The sequence below is a fragment of the Chiloscyllium plagiosum genome, chromosome 25 (genome assembly GCF_004010195.1).
Source record: "Chiloscyllium plagiosum isolate BGI_BamShark_2017 chromosome 25, ASM401019v2, whole genome shotgun sequence".
Taxonomy (NCBI): domain Eukaryota; kingdom Metazoa; phylum Chordata; class Chondrichthyes; order Orectolobiformes; family Hemiscylliidae; genus Chiloscyllium; species Chiloscyllium plagiosum.
In genome coordinates, this window is record NC_057734.1 from 41,498,882 (window position 1) to 41,521,701 (window position 22,820).

General features: G+C 42.5%; 1 protein-coding gene across 1 annotated transcript; it reads left to right on the forward strand.

Moving 5' to 3' along the window:
* Positions 1 to 4,660: 4,660 nt before the first annotated feature.
* LOC122562419 (phospholipase A2-like) lies at positions 4,661 to 13,486 on the forward strand. Its single transcript, XM_043715276.1, has 3 exons — positions 4,661 to 4,746; positions 9,290 to 9,417; positions 12,841 to 13,486. Exons 1-3 carry the CDS (start codon positions 4,661 to 4,663, stop codon positions 12,960 to 12,962), a joined length of 336 nt encoding a protein of 111 aa, XP_043571211.1. The 3' UTR covers positions 12,963 to 13,486.
* Positions 13,487 to 22,820: the final 9,334 nt, after the last annotated feature.

Here is a 22,820-nt window from a genome sequence, read left to right on the forward strand (position 1 = left end):
TCTGACCAGTAAGGGAAAGCATACCAAACGCCTTCTTCACTATCCTATCTACCTGTGACTCCACTTTCAAGGAGCAATGAACCTGCACTCCAAGGTCTCTTTGTTCAGCAACACGCCTTAGGACCTTACCATGTTGATGGATTCATCAAACTGCAGTGAGAACCATTCATAGTCCTTCAGGTCCTGCTGTTGATGCTGAAAGATTTCTTTGAACAAAGATTCTACTCTCCTTGTTAATGTGGAAGCACTGAGTGACGTGTTCTGGATTGCTGTTATTATTTCTTCTTTGCTTTTAATATCTTTGAATAACGAGTCCGCAGCCATAGTTTTTGATTACTTCTGCAACTCAGTGGTTTCTTGTGTTTTTTTCAGAAATGGCAAACACAAAATTATGTTTTGCTGCAGGTCTTACCTTACGTTGATTTAGACAACAAAAGACTTTAACTTCCAAAACTCTGTTCCACTTGTCAACTTTGCTTGTCTGAAGTTTTCCCTTGAACAGTATACTATCTTACATTGTTGTATGATGTCATTCCAAATTCACTCTTCTACTTATCAATATACTTTGGTGACATATAATTAGATTAGATTACCTACAGTATGGAAACAGGCCCAACAAGACCACACTGACCCTCCGAAGAGTAACCTACCCAGACTCATTCCCCTACCCTATATTTACCCCCTGACTAATGCACCTAACACTATGGGCAATTTAGCATGGCCAATTCACCTGACCTGCACATCTTTGGATTGTGGGAGGAAACCAGAGCACCCGGAGGAAACCCGCACAGACACAGGGAGAGTGTGCAAACTCCACACAGACAGTCGCCCGAGGCTGGAATCAAACCTGGATCCCTGGTGCTGTGAGGCAGCAGTGCTAACCACTGAGCCACTGAGCCTCCCCACCATAATGTAAACACCTTTTGCACTTGTGACCAGTAACTCTTTTCCCATTCTGCATCGGAATTGTTCAGTTTTGGTTTCTTTTTAGATGGTCCAGGTTTGTCACTCATTGTTACTTTACCTTGCAATTAATGATGTCGCTGTGCTGTTGGCCACGCTGCAGATAGGCTTCTGGATCCACACCTCTGGAACACCCAGAATGTTACTGCTTTCAAATGTAGATGCTTAGCTCTGGTCATGATTTATTTCTGCAACCCTGTTCAGCTTGTGTTGCATGGATATTGAATGTCAAATGCAGCTGCTTTCTCCAAATGTCTTCTTCTTCCTGCATGTACCAATTTAAATAAGTAGTTGAAGAAAAAAAGACTGCAGAACGGCAAAGATTGGACAGAGGTGTGGGGCTAGCTGAGCTGCTCTTGCAGAGAGTCTGCATGGACTTGATGGGCTGAATAGTCTCCTATGTTTCTAGCACTGTAATATATTCACTACATGCATCAGTTCTAGAATATTTCTTATCCATTTCTTATTACAAAACACGCTTTACCCCCATTTGGGACAAACTGTAACAAGATGTAATAAACTGGTAATATTTGTTCGGAGTGTGTACCTTTCTCTAGGTGCATGGTTTTCAGAAGCAGACGCCATGCAGCAGCAGCATGATTGACAGGCACAGTGAGGGATCGACTGTTTGAGACTCTGCAGTCACCCAGGTGATCACAACCTGCATGCCTCAGACCACAGATCTCAAAGTAACAAGGAATAGTACTTCAACTTTGGACAGTAAGTCTCTGGTTAGAAATCAGTCCGTAGCTGAAGCTAGTAAACTAATAAAGCCATGGGTCAAAGTCAAGATTAGAATCAATGTTTCTGGCAACAGCTCTGCATCAGGAATTCCAATGAAGGACTTTTGCCCGAAATGTCGATTTCCCTGCTCCTCAGATGCTGCCTGATCCAGCACCACTCTAATCTAAATTCTGATCTCACAGCCTCTGCAGGCCCCACGTTCGCCAAGCCATGGTCAAATCCCACTGGCAGCAACAAGGGGGAAGTGCTGTTTACATGTATTACACCTGTGGGGTGACCGCTACTTGTAGAACAACTCTATCAGTAGCTTTTACCTCATAAGGTTCCTGCTTTGAGAGATTTTGTTATACAATATCAGTAATAGTATTACAATAACAGTATTAGCTCTATAAAAGCAAGTTGCTGACAGAATTGTGATTGCCTCCAGAACAGTGCTCTATTAATAGGCATGAAATACCCAGGGCGTCTGCAATCTGTAGATGTCTACTCCAGTGAGGAATCAGTGCCTTCAACAAGGGGAGGATAGATGTGGGACAGTGACTTCTTTTTGTTTGTAAAATCTAGCTTGAAGCTTCCAAGCACCTGCAGTGCACAGGATCTCCCATTCTCAGCGGTCAAAGAAATACACTTCACCAGATGAAGGAGCAGTGCTCCGAAAGCTTGTGATTTCAAATAAATCTGTTAGATTATAAACCGGTGTCGTGTGACTTCTGACAAAGAAATGCCCAGCAGAGTGCCTGCTGGTAAACACTACTGGCAGTGAGTAAATTTGGGGACGAGAGGACATGCTCCACATTCTTACAGCAGTAACTGCATACAAAGGTACGTTTAAGGTCCTGTCCTTGAGTGTGAATTAGTGTATGGATACGTGAATGGATGAGTGAGAGTGTCAGTGCATAAATGGGTGGTTAGTGGTTAGCTGTGGAGATGGGCGAGACAGCTCATTGAGTGAGTGAGAAGGTGTGCGAGGTGTGAAAATGAAAGTTTGGCTTTCATTCCTCATTCCTGATGAAGGGCTTATGCCCGAAATGTCAATTTTCCTGCTGCTTGGATGCTGCCTGACCCACTATCCTTTTCCACCGACACACTCTCAACTCTGATCTCCGACATCTGCAGTCCTCACTTTCTCCTCTCTTGTTAATTGGAAAAGTACACATTGTGGGTCCAGTGTGGTGCCTGGGGTCCTGGTCCAGCTGTTCTTGTACAAAACATCTCTGAAAGAGTTTGTTGCTATTCTTTGTATGACTGCATTTGCAAAATTCCCCAGCACCGATTGTGTATGTTCAGTGACGTCAATCTTTGTGCATGCTGTGCTTTTCCAGCACCACACTCTCAACTCTGATCTCCAACATCTGCAGTCCTCACTTTCTCCTCTCTTGTTAATTGGAAAAGTACACATTGTGGGTCCAGTGTGGTGCCTGGGGTCCTGGTCCAGCTGTTCTTGTACAAAACATCTCTGAAAGAGTTTGTTGCTATTCTTTGTATGACTGCATTTGCAAAATTCCCCAGCACCGATTGTGTATGTTCAGTGACGTCAATCTTTGTGCAGGAGAACATCAGACTGACAGCCATCTCAACACCTCAGACCTTATTCTCCTTGCTTTTCCCTGGGTTGGGTGAATCCGGAACTAGAGGGCATAGGCTGAGGGTGAGAGGTGAAAGATTTAAAAGGGACCTAAGGGCAACCTTTTCACACAGAGGGTGGTGCTTGTATGGAATGAGCTGCAAGAGGAAGTGGTGGAGGCTGGTACAATTATAGCATTTAAAAGGCATCTGGATGGGTATATGAATAGGAAGGGTTTAGATGGATATGGGCCAAATGCTGGTAAATGGGACTAGATTAGGTTAGGATATCTGGCTGCCATGGACGAGTTGGTCGAAGGGTCTGTTTCTGTGCTGTACATCTCCATGACTCTGTAACTAAGACTCATTGGCTAAAAATAATTTTTAAATGAATTTCTGCAGAGAGAGGAATCCACTTTGTACTTGTTTTCCAGTTGTGTGTATCTTTGTGCATGTGTTTTGGGTTATTCAGCGGTTACTACATTTTCATTCTACAAACTTAGTGTTGATTGGTTTTACATCTTCACCAAATAAACCTTATTTCCACAAGAAACCAATATTGTTTATCTACCCAGTCAATGGGATTTTACAAAAATAATTCTAAAACTCATATATTTAACATATCCAATTGAGTATATCAGGAACTGGGTAAAACGATTACATTTAAGGTGTGACCCGTGAGTGTTGGAACGAGAGAAGGAAGGTATACAGAACAACCTTGATTATCCAAACAAAACAGGCGGGCAGTATTTTGTTTAGATAACTAATTGCTCGGATAATTGATTTGATCGGAAACGAAGGAAGCATTTACGGAACCTCGAGGTCTTGTTCGGATAATCCAAAATTGACGTTCGGATAACCGAGGGTGTTCAATACACTTTTCATCTCAGATTCTAACAATTCTCACTTGTGAACAATGATCAGAGTAGTGTGCTGATGGTCTTCAAGTCACAGGGAGGTGTTAGAAATATCAAGTTTTGTAAATGGTTATACTTTAAACTGTCTGTTTAATTCCGAGATAAAATGGAGTTGGGATTTAAAATATAGTTAATCAGCATTTCCACCATGGGAATGGGCCTTGAGAGTGGAACAGGACATAGAAAGCAGGTGTAGTTTCAGCTTATAGAGCTATCCCTGTACTTCATGATAGGTTGTTCGACAAGAATCTGGGAGACAGAGACAGCAGGAAGGTAGGGCAGCTTATTTTTCAGCAGAAGCAGAGAAAAGGTGGAATTCAAGTGAGAGCTTGCATTGGGTGATTGAAAGGTTTGTGAGCTATTAGGCTTACATACATATTTATGGAATGTGAGAAACTGGAATATGGAAATCTCTGGACATTTCTGGATTGGAGAAGCTTTATCATATAATTTCTCAGAAATGAAAACTTGAAATGTCAAATGGAACTGTTATTTACTGGAAAGAAAAACAAGTAATTTTGGGAGAAGAGTCGACTGGAGCTTTTGAGAGAAATAAAAGGTATATTTCATGGTAAACCCCTAGGATCTATTCATTGCCTAGCAACAGCCTCTGGACTGAGGTGCTATCTGTTTTCACAGACTTGGATATAAGGAGGAGTTTGCAGCAGAAGTCTCTCTCTCTTTCTCTCTCTCTGACAATCAGTAAGAGACAAAACTTAAAGCAGAGTAGTGTAAAGCACTAGTTTTAACAGTTTGAAAACTTTTGTAAGTTTCAAATATTGAGAGACCTAACAGTTTCCTATCTGAAAATAAAATCTGGTCTGATGATCTTCCATTATTCTATGATTGTCAGCAATTTACTCTCATTGGCAGGTGTTATGAAGTCGAAAGAATGTATGCTCACTTTAAGATAGATAGTGATTTCTGAATTTTAAAGTAAGTTTAAAGTACAGCCACAGCTGCTAGAATAGAACAGCAGAGAGACAGACCATTCCAAAATAGATATATGTAGCAAATGGCTATTAAATATATACCTGAGTTTTGGTTGCTGTTTTGACAACAATTCAAATTTAACCAATTAATTTAAATTATGCCCAGGATACTAAAACACTATTGAGTTTGAATTGATTGTATTGATAACATTGGACCAATGAGAGGGAATGATGCTGGGGATATGAAAAATGCAGGCATTTTGAAAATTGGGCAGAGCAATTGCGGTAGAGCCGGAGAGCTCACTGCCCATCTAACATCTTGCTCTCAAAGAAATTTCAGAAGGCACTATCTATCAAAAGCTACCTTTTCCTGTAAAAACAGTAAAAAGAAAGAAAATGACCCAGGGAGAGGACAGCAGAGTCGGGAAAAAGAGGAAGGAAGTCTGAAGGGAGAGGAGAAGACCACCTATATGGATTTTGAGAAATTAAGTTAATGTAATGTTTAATGATTGTGTTTGGAGCAGTAGCTGGGGTCAGATAATTATTAGTTAAGAAAAAAGGAGGCTTGGATTTGTTAATGGCTTTTGTTTAATGTTCACTATTAGAGTTAGGTAAATATATTGTTATTTTTCCTTAAATAGTGGAAGTTAGGAGTTCTCTTTCACACACTCACGTTTTTAACAGATTATAAGGTGAGCGAGCTTTTCTGGGTGTTGGTTTTAATTAGCAAAGGGGTTTGTTCTCCACATCGTAACACAGGGAATCGAAGGAGCTCTGGCAAGTCAACCCATTCTACCTTCTCAGGTTGTAGCCTTGACCTAAAACGGTGTTGTTCCTTTTTCACCTTTATTTACAAAACTCAATACCTCTGCAGATCCATGTTGTCTTGTCTGTGTATGTTAGGATTAAGAGGGCCATAGTTAAATTCTGCATGGTAGCTAGTTGATAACCAGGTTTTCAACATGTTCAAAGAATAAGTTTGTTCTAAAAAACAAGTTGTTGTTGAAGAAATCTGGTGAAAGTTTGTTTCATTCTTGGTAATTAATAAAGAAATACAAATTGATCATTGTGGTAATTAAGGAAGACTTTTACACTTTTGAGTAGTGCAGTAGTGGGGTTGATTACCAGTTCATTTCTTCCCTCAGTCATAACAGATGATTTAAACCAGATTGGAAAATTCACCTAGTTTGACTAGAGGAATGGATCTCTGTCCCTGTGGAAATCAATTCGGGGATTAGAACTCATTCAACTGGAAAAAGAAACAATTTCTTGGGAGTTGAAAATAGTTTTTGACTCCACTTAAGGAACAGAGGGAGGGAATTTTTATCAGTTTAAGAGTCAAACTGTATTTTAGACAATAAATTACTTAGTGAATAGTATTCAATAATATTGCTTCTAGTTTGTTTATTACAGTAAATATAATGAAATGTGAAATCTTGTCATAGAGACATAGAGTTAGAGAGTCATGCAGCATGGACACAGACCCTTCGGTCCACACCAAACATAATCCCAAACTAAACTAGTCCTACCTGCCTGCTCCTGGCCCATATCCCTCCAGACCTTTCCTATTCATGTACTTATCCAAATGTCTTTTAAATGTTGTTCATTCAGAATATGTGGGCTTTGCTGGATGGGCCTGAATTTATTGCCCATTCCTGTGAATTATAAAACAAGTATACATTCACTGAAAGACAAATGAAAAGAACAATGTAACCATGGTCTACAAGAGTGGTTAGGATAAAGGTTACAACAAAGTGAAAAAATGTAGCAGGAATAAACAATATGAGAAAAGAAAAATACAAAGAATATAGCCAAAAAGGAGCATGAAAACATGATAATGGTAATATCAAACATTCTATTATAGAATTATTATTTATTGAGTATCTGACAAATGAAGAATTAAACAGAACTGAATGTGAGAACTGTAGATAATAAGGCCCAAATTAAAATGCATTAATTAATATTTGTCTCGGTCCTCACATTAGAAAAGAAAGATCAAACTCTAGAAACAATATTAGACTGAAAGTGACATTTAAGTAAATTTACAGGGATTATATCACAACTCACTGGTGTAGTGTTCAAATTTACTGAACTGCCCAGGTACTTATTGTAATCAACTGTTTTAACCAATGGCAAGAAAGGAACAAGAATGACTAATTTATAACTGTTTCTTGCACTCTACCCTTTTTTAAAAATTCCTATATACACACAGACAGGCTGTACAAAAGTGATAAGACAAAGCATAGTATTATGGATGGGGAAGTGGGGAAAAAAATCATAATCACAGTTCTAGATAGTAGATACCAATGAGTAGTTGTTTCCTTTGGCTTTCTTTCAAATCCCTTTGAATCTTGACTAACGACATTGGGACATGGATACACTGATCCTGAGCCTTTCATTTGTTGGTTAAGGCTTCACCCGTTCTGTGCTTCTCAAGATGGTTTCTCCCTTTTGATTTTTGACAAGGATATTTACAATGACAGCAGATTAAAGGGAAATAGGTGAATGAGAACAACTATCAGGAGACTTTCTGTTACTTCTGCACACAAGAGAGAAAAAAACGAGACGTTTCTGCTTATTTTGACTACACAAAGACTAACGCTAGCAGATTAGCTCAATATAGATTAATGTTTCATTGCAACCTTGTTGGAATTATAGCCTAATCAATATTCATGCAGTTTTCAGTCATTCATTTCCTGAAAAACTGCATGAATCCATGTAAAACTCTGGAAAACTATATAGAGGGTTTGTCAGTCTGACATAGCATTGGGACACAGACAGACTTCACATCTATTGTTTAAAAAGCTGAGCTATCCTGAGAATGTAATTTAAAAGAAGTTCTAGGATTTGCATATCAAAGAACAGAAACCAGCCTATCCCATTATAAAAGAAGAAAGTTTTAATCTAAGGTTGTTTACTGTATCACATCTCCATAACACTGGACTCTTTGGCTATAAATTCCGTGAGCACGATCTTAACCTCCACAACCACCTGATGAAAGACCGATGCTCTGAAAACTAGTGCTTCCAAATAAACCTGTTGGACAATAACCTGGTGTTGTGAGATTTTTAACTTTGCCCATCCAGTCCAACACTGGCAATGGGACCTTGGTCAGATGGGCCAATGGGCCAAGGAGTGGCAGATGCGAGTTTAATTTAGATAAATGTGAAGTGTTGCATTTTGTTAAGGCAAATCAGGGAAAAACTTAGACAGTTAGTGGTAGGGCCCTGGGGAGTGTTGCTGACCAAAGGGACCTAGGGGTGCAGGTTCACAGTTCCCTAAAAGTGGAGTCACAGGTAGACAAAGTGCTGAAGAAGTTGTATGCACACTTGCCTTCATTGATCAGTGCATTAAGTATTAGAGATGGAATGTTATGTTGCGGCTGAATGAGACATTGGTTAGGACACTTTTAGAATGCTGCATTCAATTCTGGTCTCCCTACCATAGGAAAGATGTTGTTAAACTTGGAAGGGTTCAGAAAAGATTTACAAAAATGTTGCCGGGAATTGAGAGTTTTCGCTGTAGGGAGAGCTGGGGCCATTTTTTTGCCTGGAGCATTGGAGGCTGAGGGGTGACCTTATAGGGGTTTATAAAATCATGAGGGGCATCGATAGGGTGAACAGACAAGGTCTTTTTCCTAGGGTGGGGGAATCCAAAACTAAAGGACATAGGTTTAAGGTGAGAGGGGAAAGATTTTAAAGGGACCTAAGGGGCAACCTTTCCACAGAGAGAGTGGTGTGTGTATGGAACGAGCTGCCAGAGGAAGTGGTGGAGGCTGGTACAATTACAACATTTAAAAGGCATCTGGCTCGGTATAGGAATAGGGAGGGTTTAGAGGAATATGTGCCAAATACTGTGCAAATGGGAGTGGGTCAGAGTGGGATGTCTGGTTGGTATGGATGAGTTGGACCGAAGGGTGGCACAAATTGGAACTCTCAGTGAATTACACAAACTCAAATGACATGGCCTAACGAAATCTGGTTGTTGTGATGCAGTGTCCCTCACCCCCAAGGTAAGATGACCTGGGTTTAAGTCCCACCTGCTGCAGAGGTATGTTATAACGTGTCTGCGTGGGCTGTTTAAAAGTATCAAACTGTGACTGGTGGGTGAAGCTTTAAATTAATGATCTGTAAATTCAAGCAGTTGTCTATGTTATCTATGTTTTAAAAGGTGCTGTCAAATCCATGATAACTGTTACAGTGATGCTGTGAAGCTAAAGGAGTGCTGGCCAATCATTGACAATCCTTACACCATCACCTACAGTTATACCTGTTCTGAGAACACTATTGTCTGCACCAGTAAGTATAGATTGGGGCTTCTACATATCGTACAAATTCTATTCTGCAGAAATCAGGTTCAAGTGCAAGAAAGAATTTGCATTTATGTAGTGCCTTTCACTGCGTCAGGATGTCCCAAAGCACTTTATAGCCAATTAAATACTGTGGAAGTGTAGTTACTGTGGCACAATAAGAAACATGCCTGCCACTTATTCCTTAATGTTGGAGCAGATGTATGACAGATGTTGGCATCTGTACTGAAAACAAAAAATGTTGGAAATCACAGTAGGTCAAGCAGCATCCTGAGAGAGAACAAGCTAATGTTTCAAATCTCAATGACTCTTCATCAGAGCGCTTCATCGGATGCTGCCTGACCCCGCTGTGATTTCCAGCAGTTTTTGATTTGTGTTCTTTTGTGTTGTTGCATTGCTGCCCTCAGCGGCCTGCATGGGAATGCTACTTTTCTCTTGAGCTATTGTGAAAGTTGCCAGTCCGCAAAAACTCAGTGCTTATACTCTGTTAAGTTCTGATAAGCTTTGTCAAACTGGTCACAGTATTTCCAAGTAATGGGTAGAAAACAAATGGGAGATCTAACATTTTCCAACACCAATGAGACAAGTTCTTTCTTCAGTGCTGTCCAGACAGTACATGGCCCAGGGCACACCCCCACTGACAGAAGGTCATTGACAGGGAGGCAGTCAATGCTCACCGGAGAAAACATTTTGAAGAACTCAACTTGTGTTTTCAACTCTAACATTCTTAACTCCATTCCTCAATACTCCATCTGGCTCAGTCTTAAACCAGGCCTGGAGCGAACTTGCAAAAGATGTTCAGAGGTTTCTAGTGGTATTGTGTAAATCGATAGTATAGTACAAACATAAGTTTCACCTTCCCCTTCTGACATTTTCCCATCCAAAAGTCAACATCCACTCGGGAAGAATTCAGTTCTTTTAAAAATAATCTAAATTAAAAACAAAACTATGCTTTGGGTTATAAGGAGAGACTGAATAGGCTGGGTCTTTTTTTCCTTGGATCGTTGATGGCTGAGGGCTGACCTTGTAGAGGTCTATAAAATCATGAGGGGCATGGATAGGGTGAATAGCCTAGGTCTTTTCCCAGGGTGGGGGAGTCCAAAGTTAAGAGCATGCGCTTAAGGTGAGAGGGGAAAGATTTAGAAAGGACCTGAGGGGCATCTTTTTCACGCTGCTGGTGGTGCGTGTATGGCACAAGCTGCCAGAGGAAGTGATGAAAGTTGATACAATTACAAATTTAAAAGGCATTTGGACCAGTACATGGATAGGAAAGGTTTAGAGGGATATGGGCCAAATGCATGCAAATGGGACTAGTTCTATTTAGTGGTCCTGGTCAGCATGGACAAGTTGGGCCAAAGGGCCTGTTTCTATGCTGTATGACTCTATGACAGTGACTAGAGACATTGAATCAGACAATAAATCAAAATATCATGGGAGTTGATGCACCCAGCTCCTGCAGTGCCCACCTATCCCAAAAAACTTCAAGAGTATTAGTGAGCACCTTGGGCTCCCTCTCCAAGGATAACAGAGTGCGGATGTGGAGACGTGAGCCTCTCCAAGGCCTGAGACTGTTAGTGGCTGTTTTAGCCAGGGCCCCATGGAGGTTCTCCAACCTGCCTACCTCATTCCGCACCAACTGCCAAAAGGCCAGGAGTGTGAGGCTAAACTGCAACTAAAAAGATGATAAACTTTTTTTTTTCTTAAATAAACCCACTCAGCGAGTCAATAAATGACCAATTCACCAATTTACACATACCATCCATGAGGGGTAAGTGTGACAAGATTGAAACAAAACAAAGCAAAATGGGGAAAAGAGGAAGGGACGAAATCAAAGTGGTTTCGGGAGGGGAGATAATGCACTCCAGTCTGTACCTTGAAAAGTCCCAAATGCAAATGTAGACGTTGCATGGTCTCTCCCCAAGAACACCCAAGCAGTATTCAGCCCTTTTAAAAAAAAATTAAACCGGCTAATGTACAAACATCTGATACTCCACATTGCCCACCAGAGAGGGGAATGGGGCAAGTCATGAACCTACCTCAGCCAGAACAGGGATTTCTTAGTACCACTCATAACCATCGTGTATGTGAGTCTGTGTGTGCGCGTGCGTGTGTGTCTGTGTATATACACATGTATGTGTGTGCGTGTGTGCGAGTGTCCCTCCATCCATGCAGTGGAGCTTGGGCTCCAATCACTGTTGGGAAGTACATGAGGATGGATATCATTTGAGCCCAGATTAGCTCACAGCCAGAAAGGACCCACAGCAGACTGAAGGAAGTGGATGTCCATGGGCCTGCTTAACTGACTGCTATACCTCTGTTGGGAAAAGACCCAATAACACGATTCAACATATTTTCCCTTGGACTATCCAAAACTCTTCTGCTGAATTTAGGGTGGATGGTTAGGAGATGTCCCCCCCATGAAAGATCACCTTTAATTCGGTCACACAGTGTTGGCATTGTAGGGGCCTGGAGACTTGCTCTTGACCAATTGGGTCACAGCATCAGTTATCAGACTGTTCACCCTGAATAGGCTACATGAATGTTTCTGTTTCACTCGCCCTTCTACATCCAAATCTTAGCTTTTTCAAAACCATAGCTTTTTCTAAAGCCACATTCATGGAATTTTAATAAATGTTTAAATTTAATAACAATGCAATGAATTATTACATGTAAACAGTCTGTTCCTTTCTCCATCATACACTTATCTATCTTCCCCCAAGAGCATCCTTTCTGTTCAACTCAACTACTTATCTACGTTAACAAGTTCTGCACTGGCAGAAATGTTTCAAATGTTTACCCTGAATTGTCTATGTATTGTTGCCTATTATTAATGCATAGCCCTTTGTTTTGATATCCCTACAAAAGAAAGCATTTCTCTGGGTGACATTGTTTATTAAGGTTGATAGAGGTAAGAGGGTTGATAATGTGTTGCTGGAAAAGCGCAGCAGGTCAGGCAACATCCAAAGAACAGGAGAATCGACGTTTCGGGCATAAGCCCTTCCTCATTCCTGAAGAAGGGCTTATGCCCGAAACGTCGATTCTCCTGTTCCTTGGATGCTGCCTGACCTGCTGCGCTTTTCCAGCAACACATTTTCAGCTCTGTTTTCCAGCATCTGCAGCCCTCACTTTCTCTCAGAGGTAAGAGGGTGATGAGCAGGGGCTTGGATCAGGCACAATGTTTATTAATCTCTGTCAGGCCTCTGTCACAGCAGCCACCTGCAACAAATGGTGAGGAGTGCACAAGGTCATGATCTCTCCTGTGGAGAAACATCCATCATGGCTTGGTGGTGAGAATTCACATAGCATAGAATCTCTTCCGTGTCACAGTTTCCAAGCACAACGCCCTTCTAGAACCATTGATACGTGTGGTTTCCAAATGAATTACTGATATTTTCCCATGTATTTCTTTCAGGCAGAAATAGACCTTGTAAGATGTTTGTCTGTGAATGTGACCGTAAGGCAGCCATCTGCTTCTCTACAGCAAAATACAATCAGCAGTATAAGAATCTGGACCAATCTCAGTACTGTAAATAGGAAATGAATGTTATTAACCATATGTTACTTTGAAATATGAAATCTATATGTATCTATGCAGTTTATTTCAAAATATTTCTAAATATCTTTGATTTCCATATTCACACTGTTCTCTATAAACTGCAATCTCATTTAAATCCAAAACTGTATGTTCTGTGCTAACAGTCTTTGACCAAAGTTAACAAACACACAACACCAGGTTAGAGACCAACAGGTTTAGTTGGAAGCACCTGGTGGTGTGTGATTTTTAACTTTGTACACCCCAATCCAACACCGGCATCTCCAAATCAGTCTTTGACCAATGTTGCATTTACATCGCGCATTATCTGTCATTCTGAAGAGCTGGATCATATAGAATCAGTGCATTGTGGGACTAGACCAATCAACCAATTAAGTCAAAATGACCCTTTGAAGAGCATTCCAACTAGAATCAATCCCCTTCCCTGATGCCTATAATCCTGCATTTCTCCTAGCTAATCCACCTACCCTGCACATCCTTGGACACTATGGGCAATCTACCTAACCTGCACATCTTTGGACTGTGGGAGGAAACCAAAGCACCCAGACTCAGACACAGGGAGAACTCTGTGCATACTCCACACAGACAGTCACCCGAGGCTGGAATCGTACCTGGGTCCCTGGTGCTGTGAGGCAGCAGTGCTAACCACTGAGCTACCGTGCCGCCCTAAGTGTCCTTTAATCTTCTTTTCTAAGTCCTCACAATTTTAGAAATCTAAATCTGGGATCATTCATATCAATTTTCTTCAAATCGTTTCCAAAACGTGCCATCACTTAGAACTTTCTTTTGTCATGCCAATTTAACTCTTGCTATTCAGTACAACATGAATTCCACAAGCCTTAGCTTTTTCTAAAGCTACACATATGGAATTTTAATAAATGTCTTGTTTTATTCCAAGTGAATTAAAGCCATCTAACACTAGATGTTCGTGGAATTTCTTTTAACAATGCAATGAATTATTACAAGTAAACAGTCTGTTGATTACTGTCAGTGGCTATTGTCAATATGGAAATGGTGCTCTGTGTATCTATATGCACAAACTGAGTATCCATCACTTAGGGCATACGAGAACGGGGCCAGTTCCAAGGATATTCCAGGCGAGACAGGAAAAAATCCAGTTGGAAATATGAGCTGTGTGACAGTCGGAAACAAGATGTTATGTAGGATTGTAGGAATGTATAAGACTATTTTCGGTTCTGAAGAGTTCTGTTGATTGTAAGGAAACTGAGACAGCAAAGAGGGATTGCAATGTTCGGTGAGAGTGACTCTCTATTGAATTAAAATGCAGTGAGCATCAATGTAACTTTCACTCCAGACTCACCATGCTGCTTCTGAGCTCAAGGCATTCATCGTGTGCTCCTGTTAAAGTTCGGGTCATAGCGATGACATTGAGGTAGCATCTGAGGTAGCATTGAAACCTCTGCTTCTACAGTTCTCAGCCCATCCTAGATGAAGTAAAGGGTAGAGACCACAGCCTTGCATTAACCAGGATGAGATTTTACTGGAAGGCCCAAATGCAGGGACCACTGAGGTGACCACACATTCTGTAGTGGTTGCAGCAATGGTCTCATACATGAGGGTAGAAAATTTGTTCACATGCTCTCAACTCTTGGGGAAACTTCACAACAGTCAATTCAATTTATTCAATATATTCTTCTCTTTGAAGCTGGGGGCGTAATGTTGACTACCAGTTATCTTTGCTGGGAAATAGCACAAATCAACAATCTGGAGACCTGAGCTGAGAATTCACTCTCATTATTCACCTCTGAGATAGGAACATGGGATAGTATGTCTACCACACTAGACAAATTAAGCCCTGTAGATCCCCACCTTAAAGGAAGATGGTGGCAGAAGGTCTATCCTGTTGTCAGCAAGAATCCAGCCAGCCCATAAAACATGTGACCATCTAAAGATTTAATTCAGCTGCACCATTACAACAACAACCACTTAGGAGGCCACCTCTAGGAAGGTCATCCAACTGAGGATGGTGGGTGGGGTAGATAACTCGCTGGCTCAGGAGGAGTTCCAATAGCTTAGACATCTTATTCCCATTGGGAAAGGCTAGAGAATGGGAGGGCAGCTCAAAATGGGGGTCCCCTCTGGAACAGATAAAATTATAAACATTTAACGGGCACAGCCGCCAGCCATCACTGGGGAGGAGAACCCTCGCACAAGATGGCAGGGGGCAACAGCTGCAAGCCTGTGAAAGAAGCAGCTCCTGGTGGTTGAGGGGTGAGTTAAATAAAGGAGACCCTGCTGACCCCTCTCTGCTTGCTGGCCCATATCACCCCCCCCAGACTCCTGCTGGGCATGAGGTATCGACCACCCATTAACGTCCCAGTGGCATCTCTAACCCAGGTCTCAAATACCACCAATGGTCCACTGGGCAGACCTGCTGCTCACCTGCCATTGGGCAAGATTTTCTGGAGGTGGTCCCGAAACGGTTCTGAAGCCCACGGCGATCCCTTTCACAGGCCGATTTTGATTCGTCTTTTCTGTGAAAGGAGTGGTTTCAGAACCACTTCTCAACAGCAAGGAGAGGAGTGGAGCAGAGAGCTGGATTGGCTGTCCCTGGTCCCTCACTCTCATTTGGGGGAATCAAGTGAGGGGCTGGAGCAGGGTGAATTCTCCTCAGGATTTGGAGGGATATGGGGAGACAACAGTCTCTCCAAATGCACAGGAATGGATGGAAGTCATTGAGGGAGTTAGCAGCAGAGGCATGCTCCCTCCAACCTGGACGCAGTGTAGTAGGAGGACCTCTGAAGGCTATGACAGGTGGGTAGAGTGACACTATCAGGTGGCAAGGCTCACAATCTTGACTTTCCTGACATTCCCCTGCACAGCCTCAGGATAATCACCCCTCTCTGTAATAAGCTGCCTACATCCCCATCTGAACAGCCACGCTCACATACATCTTCAATCTATTGCCTTTCTGTACAAATGCCTCACAATTATCCTCCAAAAGTGTTGCACTTCATGCCTTAACTCTGCTTTCTCACCGTGCAGTAGAGGAAAGCTCATAACTTGGCAAAAGGCAGAGATCTGGGGTAGGGGTCGGCTGTTGGGGATGTTGTACTACAGTGGCGGGGAGGGGGGGGGCGGGGAAATGGGGGGGGGCGGGGAAATGGTAACCTCCACTCATTGCCATTCTGTCAGACATTGGCACTGCCTGTTCACCTGCCCCTCACTGGGAAGAAGGCCTTATTCCAGGAAGCTGCAGGTATCAGCAGTAACCTGCTGTGACAGCCCTATGCTCCTGAGGTGCTGGTGCTCAGACTTGTCGAAACAGCTGACCTTTAACCTGAGTTGGGTCTTGCCTCCTTTCAGCTGGATCCCGATTCCTATCCCATCAGGATATAAATATCTGGAGGCAGAATTTTCATGGATTTTGTTTATGGCACAAAACAGATTCGAGGCTATTTAGCCAAATGCGCATATCTTCCATGGACATTGGCGTCTGCCAACTGATCACACTACAACCTGACAGTTTGCATCCAAGGGTTTGAAAGGAAGTGGCTGCAGAGATTGCAAAGGTGTTGGTCAAAATACTCCTGAACTGACTGAGAGGGCTCGAGCAGATTGGAAAACTGCTAATGTGATGCCCTTGTTCTCGAAGGGAGGAGGAGAGCAAGCAGGAAACTATAGGCCAGTTATCCTGAATCTGTCACTGGGAAAATGCTAGAGCGTATTATTAAGAAAGAAATAGGAGGGCATTTAGAGATGCTAAACACCTATCAAACAGAGCTATGGTTTAATCAAAGGGAAATCATATTTGACAAATTTGCTTGAGTCCTTTGAGGATATAACTAGCAGAGTTGATAAAGACTAGATGCAATATATTTGAATTTTCAAAATGCAGTCGGTGGGATATTGCCCAAGACAGGAGCTGACAGTATTAGAGATAATGTATTCACAAGAATTGAAGATTGATTTATACACAGAAGGCTGAAAGTTTATATTAAGGGGTGTCTTTAGTTTTGAAATGCGTGACTAGTAGAGAGTTGCAAGGGTCAGTCCTAGGGCTTCAGCTATTTACTATCTGTATGAAAGCCTTGGAGAAGGGAACATTGATATCCAAATTTGCTGATGGTACTAAAATAGGTGTAAGGGTATGTTGGGATGAAAACATAAGGAATCTACAAGAAGCGAGTGGACAAAAACTTGAGAGATGAAATTTAATATTGGGAAGTGTAAGGGTAAACTATGGTAGGAAGAATCAAAAGGCAGACTATTATTTAAAAGGATAGATTTCAAAAACAAGCCAACACCACAGGGTCCTCTCCTGCCTGGGCCTGAGCAGGTGGACGGTCTCAGCTGGCGTGCTCTCTATTTTAACTGCTTGAGTCGGGGTGTCAGTGTCTGGGCTAGTAGGGAAGGAGACAACCCACTGATGCTTCCCCTTAGGTCTTGGTACATCTTTCCTTAGAGATCCAGGAGGGGACTTCTTACAGAGCCTGGCATTTCTCTGTCGGTACCGCGTTGGCAGTCCTGGCCTATGGTTAGGAGTGGTGTGCAATGATTGGGCGACAGTGGGGTTAGTGGAAGAATTGGTATGTAATGTACAGTGGTATTTACTCATTTGACACAACATAGATACCTAGGCATCCCCACAGGTGTGGTCCTGATCTTCTGGCATGACCAGAGAGTCCTAACTCGTTCATGCACACTCTGCTCGCTGCTCCTTTTATACTTTCTTTTCTATTTGGTCAAAGGAATGTGGGTATCACTGGTGAGATCAACATTTGTTGCCCACCCCCAGTTGTTCTGGGGAAGGTGGTGGTGAGCTGCCTGCTTGAACTGCTTCAGTCTCTGAGGTGTAGGAACACCCACAATGCTGTTAGAAAGGGAATTCCAGGATTTTGACCCAGAAACACCGAAGGAACCGTGATATAGTTCCCTCAAAGCAGAGATGACAAGGAATTTCTTTCTTCTGAAATTGTGGAATTCTTCACCACAAAAGGCTGTGGAGTCTTGGTCATTCAGTACATTCAAGACTGAGATGGACAGGTTTTTGATCAATAAGGGAAGAAAGGGTTAAGGGGAAAAGGCAGGAAGGAGGAGTTGAGGAGTATATTGACCATTGATTTGCAGAGCAGACTGGATGGACTGAATGGCCCGTATCTGCTCCTTTGTCTTTATGATCTTATGGTCAGGATGGTGTGTGACTTGGAGGGGAACATGCAGGTGGTGGGTGCTCCATGAATCTAATGCCGTTGTCCTTCTAGGTGGTAGACATCACACGCTTGAAAAGTGGTTTTAATGGGTCCAGCTATCTGGGCTGTCAGAATGGCACAAAGTGAAACCACGGGGTCCAGGACTGACACAAATACCATAGCATAGCATCAGGACAGCCACAGTCATGTGACATGTTAGTGACCATGCTGGGTGGTAGCAGGGAGAAGAAACTCCATCCTCTAAAGGGTGCTGCTGTAACGGACTCCAACCTGTAAGTTCTCAAAAAATCCTAGCAGCCAGTAGGTGCGGTGAAATATTGGAATTAGGGCTCAGAAAAGGTTTAGGGGTATGTAGGGAGTTTAGAAAGCCTGTGAGCTATTAATAATTCAGTGTAACTGGGAGTAGGGAGTGTGGGGTGAAGGAAGCCCACAAGTAGTATTTGCTTGGTGCAGCTGAAAACTATTGGAGCTGGGAGAAATTCTTGAACAGCATCAACTTAGTGAAGCTAGATGTCTTTGGAAAAGCTGGAGTGTAATCTCAAAGAATTGTGGGAGTACAATTCCAAAAACATGAGCAGTCATTGAGGCAGTCCATGGCAAAGTGGCTTTTGAGAGAGTTCCTAGATTTCCTGAAAGGAAGAACTGAAATGCCTTGTAGAGGAGATAAAGTTTTAATGCGATTTACAGACCCACAGTGTTATTAATGTCAGGGGGTTTTGCTCAGAAATCTGTAGGATCTGTCTTGATTGTATTTGCTGTATGATATGCTCTAAGCAATGTTCAAACACAGTTTTTCTGTTTCCCATATTTACCTCATGTTAATTCTGTAGATTAGAGGAAAAGTTGTATCTGTATTGTCAGTGGTTTCACTGTTGTAACTTTGTATCGTAAAGTTTACTTCTGTTTGTTCAAAACGGTGGAAACTTGTGGCTATATTCTCTTAGCAAAAGTCAGAAGGTGAGTTATTTGGGACAGAATTTCCAACCCCTGACCTGTTTATAAGGCCACAGATTTCATATGGCTGATCCTGTTCAATTTCTGGTCCGCAGTAAATCCATAATGTTAACAGTGGGGAATTCAGCAATCGTAAACTTCAATAAGCTGATTCCGGCGATGACAGATCTGTCTCAGAAGGAGAGATTGGTTTGAGTGGACCTGTATTCACTGAGTTTAGAAGGATGAGAGGGGGATCTGATTGAAATGTATAAAATTCCACCAGGGCAGAATTGATGCAGACTGGATGGTTCCCCTGGCTGAGGTGTCTACAATGAGGGAACACAGTCTCAGGAAACAGGGTAAACCATTTTGGTCTGAGATGAGACAACTTTTCTTCACTCAGACGGCAGTGACCCTGTGGAATTCTCTTCCACAGAAGGCTGTGGAGGACAAGGCATTGAATATATCCAAGAAAGAGACAGATCATTTTTTAGATAATAAAGGCATCAAGGGGGATGGAAGTAAAGTGAGAATACATTGAGACCTTGGAGCACAGGTTCATAGTTCTTTGAAAGTGGAGCCCCAGGTAGATAGGATAGTGAAGAAGGTGTTTGGTATGCTGTCCCTTATTGGTCAGTGCACTGAGTATAGGGGTTGGAGGTCATGTTGAGGCTATACAGGATATTGGCTAGGCCACTTTTGGAGTACTGCGTGCATTTCTGGTCTCTCTGCTATAGGAAGAATGTTGTGAAACTTGAAAGGATTCAGAAACGATTTGCAAGAATGTTGCCAGGGTTAGAGGGTTTGAGCTATAAGAAGAGGCTGAACAGGCTGGACCCGTTTTCCCTGGAGCTGAGGGGTGACCTTATAGATTTATAGAATCATGAGGGGCATGGATAGGGTGAATAGCCAAGGTGTTTTACCTGGGGTGTGGGAGTCCAAAATTACAGGGCACAGGTTTAAGGTGAGAGGGAAAGAATTACAAGGGACTTAACGGGGAACTTTTTCACGCAGAGGGGTGGCGTGTGTATTGAATGAGCTACCAGAGGATGCTGGTACAATTACAATATTTAAAAGGAATCTGGATGGGTATATAAATAGTAAACGTTTAGAGGGATATGGGCCAAGTGCTGGCAAATAGGACTAGATTAATTTAGGATATCTGGTCGGCATGGACGAGTTGAACCAAAGGGTCTGTGTCCATGCTGTACAGCTCTACGACTCCATGACAGTGTTGAGAGAGAGAGAGAGACAGCCATAATTATTTTAAATGGTGGAGCAGGCTGGAAGTACTGAATAGCCGACTGCTCTTCCTAGCTTTTACATTTCTGTAATGTAATTGAGTGTTAAGGGAAGACTGTTAGATTCTGTTTTGTTGGAAATAGTCATTACCTGGCACTTGTGTGAAGTGAAAGCTATTTGCCACTTATCAGCTCATGCCTGAATCTTGTCCGGATCATGCCATTTGCACGAGGATTGCTTCAGTATCCGAGGAGCTGCAAATGGGACTAAACATTGTGAAATCATCCGCAAACATCCCCACTCTGACCTTATGGTGAAGGGAAGCTCATTGATGAGACAGTTAAAGATGGTTGGATCGTGGACACACTCCTGAAGAGTGGTTGCTGCAATGCCCTGGAATTGAGCTGACTGACCTCCAAAAACTACAACCATCTTCCTTTGTGCTAGCTATAACTCCAGCTCGTGGAACGGTTTCCCCTCATTTCCCTTGATACCAGTCTTGTTAGGGCTTATTGATGCCACTCTCAGTGAAATGTAGCCTTCATGTCAAGGGCACTCTCTTCACCTGTTGAGCTCATGTCGTGTGTCCATGTTTGGGCCAAGATTGTAAGAAGGTCAAGATCTCTGACAGAACACAAACTGAGCATCAGAGAGCAGGTTAATGCTGTTTAAGTGGCCCTGGATAGCACTGTTGACAACACGTTCTATTGCTTTGTTGTTATGGACCAGGCCAGACCCCCTCAAAACATTTCAAGAAAGTAGCCCAGTCCCTAATTTTGCTAGTTGTTTTCAGCAGGTGTAACACAGATATTCCAGGAGGAATGCAGTTGGGCCAACCACTTAGTTGTAAACAAAACAGAATTTATTTACAAGATTCCCAAATGATGCACAAACAAAAGAGAGCAGAATACTGAATAACCTAAACTATCCGTAAACCCAACAGATCATCCCAACTTAATGATGCTGTTCCCAATACTTGCAACAATCCCCATTAACACCCCCTTGGCACAAAAAGGTAGAATCAAACACAGGGTCTTACAGGAGAGATGTCGGAGAGAGAGAGAGGGATCAGCATGAATCTGCTTCATTCATGTAGCTGTTTCTTGGATTAGCAGCCTCACTGACTGCCTGACTGCTTTCAGTGAATAGCCAGACCAAACCAAACCAGGTGAGTTGGGAGAACTGGCCATTCCCCTTTCACTGTATGAGTGTTTATTTTATTTGAAAGCCTTTTTCCTGAGACAGTGTCTGTTAGCTATCATCAAATTGGCCCTAAAACCCATCCAAGCCCAGACTTTTTGGAACTTGTGTTCTTACGACCTCCTGACAAAAGAACCAAGCACAACATATCCTTGTTAAAGGAGCATCATCATCACATTCTTGATAATCAAGACAAGACTGATGACGCTGTAATTGGCTGAATTGAATTTGTTCTGCTTTTTGTGGTCATGACGTACATGGGAAAGGCTCTTCACTGCTGGGTTGATAGCAGTGTTGTAGCTGTACTGGAATAGCTTGGCTAGGGGCCTGGGTGGTTCTAAAGCACAAGGTGCCAGAATGTTGTCAGCCTTTGCAGTTCAACCAATTCTTGATATCAAGTGGAGAGAATAGAATTCAATGAAAACCATTTGTGATTTTGGGGACGACAGGAGCAGGCAAGATGGACCAATCCACCTGACACCTTGTTGGAGGTGGATGCAAATGCCTCTTCCTTGACCTTTGTGCGGATATGCTGGGCTTCCCAATTTATTGAGAATGGGAATGCTTGTGGAGTCTCGGTGTTTAATTGTCCATCACCATTTATGACTGGATGTGACAGGATGGCAGAGATTAGAGCTGGAATTATTGGATACCAGTTCATCTCATTCCCAGGACATCATTGCAGGCTTTCCCAGGGCCGTTTGCCCAACCATTATCAGCATTCTTAATCAATGACCTTCCCTCCATCAAATGATGAGGAAGTCAAGATGTCCACTGTAGAATATACAATGTTCAGTTCCATTTGCAACTTTTCAGCTTCTGTGCTTGGATATGACAAAACCCGCATAAGATTGGGGTGGGCTTCATAAGTTACAAATAATATTTATTCCCCACAAAAGCCAGACAAGAACCAGCTCCAACAGGAAAAAGTCAACCACTTCCTCTTGATATTCGACAACATTCCCATCACTGACTTCCCCCAAGACCAACATCCTGGAGGTCATCATTGACTGAAAACTTTACTGAGTCAGCCGTCTAAATATTCTGGCTATCGCAGCAAATTTCGCTTTTCCATGTTGAAAGGCTCACTTCATGATATTCCAATGATTTTGCACCAATGACCAGACAGACTATGATACAATGTTTTCCATTTGCCTGAATGAGTACAGATCCAACTTCAATCAAGAAACTGACCGCCTTATAGGATAAAGCAAACTGCTTTCCTGTAACTCCATCCCCCACCAGTTCAATGTCACTGCAGTACTACATGGACAGCATCCATTAGCC

Bases quoted from the DNA above. Each gene is read 5' to 3' on its own strand.
- LOC122562419 (XM_043715276.1), top strand. From the start codon at position 4,661: ATGTCAAATGGAACTGTTATTTACTGGAAAGAAAAACAAGTAATTTTG. The intron at 4,747-9,289 runs GTATATTTCATG...ATGTTTTAAAAG, and splicing joins GCTTTTGAGAGAAATAAAAG to GTGCTGTCAAATCCATGATA. The intron at 9,418-12,840 runs GTAAGTATAGAT...TATTTCTTTCAG, and splicing joins GAACACTATTGTCTGCACCA to GCAGAAATAGACCTTGTAAG.